Raw genomic sequence first — 7151 nt, 5'->3', positions numbered from 1 at the left:
TGGATTACTTGGCAGAGGTGAAAGTAACTAAAGGGACTTACTGGTATGCAGTACGTACTTACTAGTATGTACCGGGGGGTGGGGCGGCTGGGCTCAACCAGAAGTGGCGGGGCCTTTAAATCCCCAGGCCCTTTACATTGCCGCTGCTACCCTGGGGCTTCGGCTGCAATTTAAAGGGCCTGGGGCTCTGGCTGTGGTGGCAGGGAGCTCCGGGCCCTTTAAATCACAGCTGGATCCCCATGGTAGCAGTAGCGGCCTCAGCGTCCAGGAGCTCTGGCGGTGATTTAAAGGGCCAGGGGCTCTGGCCACCGCTGGAAGCCCCGGGCCCTTTAAATTGCTGCTGGAGCCCTGGGGCTCCTGACTGCTGCTGCTACCACAGCCGGAGCCCCGGGCCCTTTAAATCACCACCAGAGCCCCGGGGTCCTGGCCGCCGCCGCTACGCCAGAAGTCTGGCAGCAGAGCTCTGACTGACGGCGATTTAAAGGGCCAGGGGAGTGGCTGTGGATAATCGTCTGAACATGAGCACCCAGTATGGGTAAAAGGGGCTAAAGCTATCCTGGGATGCATAAACAGCGGAATCTTGAACAGGAGCAGAGAGGCTCTTTTCCCTCTCTATCTGGCATTGGAGCAACTGCTGCTGGAATCCGGTGTCCGGTTCTAGTGCCCACAAATCAGCAATGGTGTTGATAAATTGGAGAGGGTTCAGAGAAGAGCCATGAGAATGATTAAAGGATTAAAAATCACGCCTCATAGTGATAGGCCCAAAAAGCTCAATTTGTTTAGCTTAACAAAGAGAAGGTTAAGAGATGACTTGATCACAGTCTATAGGTAGTTACATTGGGAAGAAATATTTAAGAATGGACTGTTCAGTCTAGCAGAGAAAGGTACAACATGATCCAATGGCTGGAAGTTAAAGTTAGAGAAATTCAGACTGGAAATAAAATGTAAATTTTTAACTGTGAGACTACTGAACTATTGGAACAATTGTCCAGGGCTCAGAGTAAATTCCACATCAGTGACAATATTTAAATCAAGATTGGATGCTTTTCTAAAAGCTCTGCTCTAAGAATTATTTTGGAGAAGTTTTGGAGCCTGTTCTACACAGGAGGTCAGACTAGATGATCACAGTGTTATCTTCTGGGGCTGGAGTCTATGAATCTATCAAAATTAAACAGTTATTCTTGCAATGAACATTATAATTATTGTTCATACATTAACTAGATTCAAATAGAATGGAGACGAGCGTGCTATAAACACATGGGTAGGAAGACAGAAGAGATGTTAAACTCCACTGTATTTCACTTTTTCATAGATTTGCAAGATATTCATTGTTCTTTCCCTTTGGAGATTTCAGAAGAGCTCGGAGCTATGCTGGTAAACTGGAGTGGGTTCAGTCACCCTATTTTCTATAAATTTTAGAGATGATATTTTTTTTCAGAAGATCAATATGTGAAAAGAAAATCATTCCTAGTGCAGTCACTGGATATATTTAGAAATAAGTGTGATATAAATTTATTTTATATCTTTCAATCCATCTGTACCTTCAATTCTATTCTATTTACCTGTTTTGTGTAACAATACTTATTTCTTAAGTATTAACTATGGGATCAGTGTTATCAAACACTTAGGAAGATGTGGTTCCTGTTGAGAACAGTTTACAGTTGAAGACCCCAGTCCTGCAAAGTATTTAAGCACATGCATAACTTTAAGCATATGAATAGGCCCATTGAAGAAAAGAGCAATGCTCTCTTTAAAATTGTAAAAACATAAGAACGTCCAGACTGGGTCAGATGAATGGTCCATCTAGTCCAATATCCTGTCTTCTGACAGTGGCCAATGCCAGATGCTTCAGAGAGAATGAACAGAACAGGTATCAAGTCATCCATCCCGTGTCATCCAGTCCCAGCTTCTGGCAGTCAGAGACTTTGAGAGACCCAGAGCATGGGATTCCATCCCCGATCATCTTGGCTAATAGTTATTGATAAGCCTACCCTCTGAACTTATTTAATTCTTTTTTGAGCCCTATTACACTTTTAGCCTTCACAACATCCCTTGGCAATGAGTTCCATAGGATGACTGTATGTCGTATGAAGAAGTAATTCCTTTTGTTCTGTTTAAACCTGCTGCCTATTAATTTCATTGGGTGACCCCAGTTCGTATGTTATGTAAAGGGGTAAATAACACTTCCTTATTCACTGTCGCCACACCATTAATGATTTTATAAAACTCTAGCATGTCCCGCCTTAGACGTCTCTTTTCCAAGCTGAAAAGTCCCCGTCCTTTAAATCTCTCCTCTTATGGAAGCTGTTCCATCCCCCAATCATATTTGTTGCCCTTCTCTGACTTTTTTCCATCCTAATGTTGTTTTTTTGAGATGGGATGACCAGAACTGCACACAATATTCAAGGTGTGGGTGTACCATGGATTTAAATAGTGGCCTTAAAATATTTTCTGTCTTATTACCTATCCTTTTCCTAATGGTTCCATTCTGTTCGATTATTTTGACTGTCGCTGCACATTGAGCTGTTGGTTTCAGAGAACTTTTCACAATGACTCTAAGATCTCTTTCTTGAGTGGTAACAGCTAAATTAGACCCTGTCATTATGTATGTATAGTTGTTATTACATTTTTTAATGTTCATTACTTTGCACTTCTCAAGATTGAATTTCATCTGCCTGTGTCTAAGTGATTTCCTCGTCTTGGGTTTATATAGATAAAGAAAACAATATAGTCAGACACACTATGCTGTGGATGAGTCCTTGCTGGCATAGGCTCCAACTCCAGGGTTTCTCCATTGCTCAAGCCCCCAAAGAAAATAAATTGGGGGTGCTCAGCACCCACTAGCCACATTACTTTCTTGGGTCCCAGGGCTGGCCACCGATCAGCTGTTTGGTGGGCCCCGGGGCTGGTGGCGGATCAGCTGTTTGGTGGGTCTCAGGGCTGGCCCTGGATCAGCCAGAGGCTGGCGAGAGGAGCTCAGGGGAGGGAGGGACTAAGAGGAGTGAGCGGCGGGTGGGCAGGGAGGGCTCAGGGGAGTGGACAGAGCAGGGGTAGGAAGAGGCAGAGCCGGGGTGGAACAACCACAGGGAAAACCAAAAGTCAGCCCCCGGGATTGCTGGTGATTCTATCGGATAATATAACAGTGTGTTTGTGTGAGCATGTGGTTCTTTTTGCAGATTGGTACATAACAGCATTTTGCTGAAGGAATTTTACATAAGAAGAAATTTGCAAGAAAACACATCTTGTCTTCATTCCTCCTGAAGAGAAGAGGGAGCTTCAGGAATATGGGGAAGCATGAAAGAAGCCATAAAGAGAAGAGAAGGAGAAGGATAAACAGGAAGTGTTGGGGTGGGAGTCATGGTGAAGTAAGAGGGGGAATAGTGGGAAATGAAAGCAGGATGTAGTTGAACTGTGGAGATCCTTGAAGATGTGGGTGAAAAGTGTGATCCTGATGTAAGGGTGAGAGGAAGACAATGGAGGGATTAAAGAAGGTGACTGAGAGGTAGGGCTGTATGACTCAGGGCAGGAGAGGAATGGACAATGTGGGAATTTTAAAAATATATTTGTGAATATGATGTGTGCCTCAGTTTCCCTCATATTTTGCATTGCTACCCAGCGTGGGGAGAGAGTATGTTTGTTTTCTGACAGATTAAATAACATAGGACTGTGTCTGAGTGGAATGAACAGAGTTGTTAAGAAACTGGTTGAACCTTACCCAGATCAGCAAGGAGTCCAGACAGATCATGCAAGCTCCAGTGACTCATCAGTTGACACTCAACAGCAAGATACTCCAGCCTGAGGGGCTGTGAACTCACCGTGGCCCTGCCTGGAGAACAAAAGACTGAGCCATGACCAGGAGAGAACAAATGTACTCAATGCTTTTTTTGCCTCTGTTTTCACTAACAAGGTCAGCTCCCAGACTGCTACGCTGGGCATCACAAAATGGGGAAGAGATGGCCAGCCCTCTGTGGAGATAGAGGTGGTTAGGGACTATTTAGAAAAGCTGGACGTGCACAAGTCCATGGGGCCGGACGAGTTGCATCCGAGAGTGCTGAAGGAACTGGCGGCTGTGATTGCAGAGCCATTGGCCATTATCTTTGAAAACTCGTGGCGAACCGGGGAAGTCCCGGATGATTGGAAAAAGGCTAATGTAGTGCCAATCTTTAAAAAAGGGAAGAAGGAGGATCCTGGGAACTACAGGCCAGTCAGCCTCACCTCAGTCCCTGGAAAAATCATGGAGCAGGTCCTCAAAGAATCAATCCTGAAGCACTTGCATGAGAGGAAAGTGATCAGGTACAGCCAGCATGGATTCACCAAGGGAAGGTCATGCCTGACTAATCTAATCGCCTTTTATGATGAGATTACTGGTTCTGTGGATGAAGGGAAAGCAGTGGATGTATTGTTTCTTGACTTTAGCAAAGCTTTTGACACGGTCTCCCACAGTATTCTTGTCAGCAAGTTAAGGAAGTATGGGCTGGATGAATGCACTACAAGGTGGGAAGAAAGCTGGCTAGATTGTCGGGCTCAACGGGTAGTGATCAATGGCTCCATATCTAGTTGGCAGCCGGTATCAAGTGGAGTACCCCAAGGGTCAGTCCTGGGGCCGGTTTTGTTCAATATCTTCATAAATGATCTGGAGGATGGTGTGGATTGCACTCTCAGCAAATTTGCGGATGATACTAAACTGGGAGGAGTGGTAGATACGCTGGAGGGGAGGGATAGGATACAGAAAGACCTAGACAAATTGGAGGATTGGGCCAAAAGAAATCTGATGAGGTTCAATAAGGATAAGTGCAGGGTCCTGCACTTAGGACAGAAGAACCCAATGCACAGCTACAGACTAGGGACCGAATGGCTAGGCAGCAGTTCTGCGGAAAAGGACCTAGGGGTGACAGTGGACGAGAAGCTGGATATGAGTCAGCAGTGTGCCCTTGTTGCCAAGAAGGCCAATGGCATTTTGGGATGTATAAGTAGGGGCATAGCGAGCAGATCGAGGGACGTGATCGTTCCCCTCTATTCGACATTGGTGAGGCCTCATCTGGAGTACTGTGTCCAGTTTTGGGCCCCACACTTCAAGAAGGATGTGGATAAATTGGAGAGAGTCCAGCGAAGGGCAACAAAAATGATTAGGGGTCTGGAACACATGACTTATGAGGAGAGGCTGAGGGAACTGGGATTGTTTAGCCTGCAGAAGAGAAGAATGAGGGGGGATTTGATAGCTGCTTTCCACTACCTGAGAGGTGGTTCCAAAGAGGATGGTTCTAGACTATTCTCAGTGGTAGAAGATGACAGAACAAGGAGTAATGGTCTTAAGTTGCAGTGGGGGAGGTTTAGGTTGGATATTAGGAAAAACTTTTTCACGAGGAGAGTGGTGAAACACTGGAATGCGTTACCTAGGGAGGTGGGGGAATCTCCTTCCTTAGAAGCTTTTTAAGGTCAGGCTTGACAAAGCCCTGGCTGGGCTGATTTAATTGGGGATTGGCCCTGCTTTGAGCAGGGGGTTGGACTAGGTGACCTCCTGAGGTCCCTTCCAACCCTGATATTCTATGATTCTATGAGGGCCAGAGAGCTCAGCAATTCTCAGGATTGGACCCATAGTAGTTTTCAAAATGACTTTTTCCATAGCAGCACTTAGGGAGAATACCGCTTCTCTTCACCAGAGGGTCTCTGGGGTCGAAGCAGCTGAGTAGCACGTCCAGGAGCCACCAGCTACAGCAAGACAGGACAGTTCAGGATGACACGCAGCCCATATCTTCCATATTGCTCCTTATTGCTGCTCACAAAGGAGCATCCTGTATCTCCAGAACTGGTTTTGTTTCCTAAATATAGTCTAGGGATGCCTAGACTATATTTAGGAATATAGTTTAGGAATATTTCAAGTTTAGCGAGTTTTCCAAGGAGGAAAAAGAGCATATAAGGAAAAAAACATTGAAGCTTGTTTATCATTTATGGGGATAGAGGGTTCAGACAAACTGCTCTGCACCTACAGGTACCCAGAGGAGAGTGATGCAATCAACCAAACCAAATCTGAGCTTCTGTTTTCCAGGGAGAAGCTTTTTATTTTGCCTCGGAGGTGAAGCTGCCAATTAGGAAAGTGTGAGAAAGGATGGTGTTTTCTTCTTTTTAACACCTGCCCATCAAATGCCCCAGAAACACTGGGATTTTAATAAGCTAGTCAAATATTGTATTGGACAAAAGTCACAAGCAAAAAACTAATCGTAAATGAAAACATTTTATTGAAAAATATATAATGAAGACACCATGACAATGTACATTTTAAAAAAAAACAGCTTTTTATACATCAAAATACATTTGTGAAAACCTTGATTTCAGTTACACCAGTATAAAATCAGCATCAGTGCCATGTTATATTTATTCCTCTTTAATTGAGCAAATTCTCATTGTTGTTTCTTTGTGTGAATTTTTAAAGAATGGATAAACCTCTCCTGAGAATGAACAATCATTAAATGTGAACAACACAGACATGTCAGTTACATTTAAAAAAGTCACCTGCCTGTCTTGGTAACTAAGGGAAACTCCAATTTTCTGGGGCTTTTTCTGCACCATGACCCGGGTCCATGGGTCTGTTTTTGCCCAATAATCTCTCCCACTCAGACCCAGAGCCCAGAATCCCTCTTTAGGGGACAAGGAAAGTTTTCCTTTTCTCTGTATTGATGTTCTGGCCACTCCCAGGTCCCAGTCAGTGCTGCTCACAACCTCCACCTCCCAGTAGTGCTTTCCAGAGAAGAATCCTTCAGAACCCAACACACAGACAGTTGAATCGAACCTCTCTGCGTTTGCTGGAACTTTTTGAGGTTGGGCTTCATGTTTCAAACTCTTCTTATTGGGAGCAATGGAGAGGTTGGGGTGTGCTGTGTCTGCGTCAAGAGTGATGTCATCTACAGGAAGAGAGTTTTCTTTCTGAGAACCACTCCTATAATGCCAGAATAAACTGGAATAGGAGGAAAATATACACCACAAGCCTTCTCCTGCCGCCTCTCCTCATGCAAAGCTCCCACTGATTTCAATCAGAGTTTTGCCTGAGTAAGGACTGCAGGACTTGACCAATTCAATGTTGCATTGAACTATTTCGGAAACGAGAGTTGCTTGATATTTGCCCAAAAATAAAAGTAACCCTGAACTGTTTATCA

The 7151-nt window shown here is 44.5% G+C and overlaps 1 protein-coding gene across 1 annotated transcript in view; it reads right to left on the bottom strand.

Moving 5' to 3' along the window:
- Positions 1-6265: 6265 nt before the first annotated feature.
- The window catches only part of LOC125629372 (butyrophilin subfamily 1 member A1-like), a 39999-nt gene continuing 39113 nt past the window's right edge, over positions 6266-7151 (bottom strand). Inside the window, exon 12 of the mRNA XM_075122301.1 lies at positions 6266-6899. Within this exon, the coding sequence (XP_074978402.1) occupies positions 6373-6899 (527 nt within the window). The 3' untranslated portion in view covers positions 6266-6372. The remainder of the gene's footprint in view (positions 6900-7151) is intronic.

The sequence above is a fragment of the Caretta caretta genome, chromosome 23 (genome assembly GCF_965140235.1).
Source record: "Caretta caretta isolate rCarCar2 chromosome 23, rCarCar1.hap1, whole genome shotgun sequence".
Taxonomy (NCBI): Eukaryota; Metazoa; Chordata; order Testudines; family Cheloniidae; genus Caretta; species Caretta caretta.
This window is presented reverse-complemented; position numbering and strand designations above follow the sequence as displayed.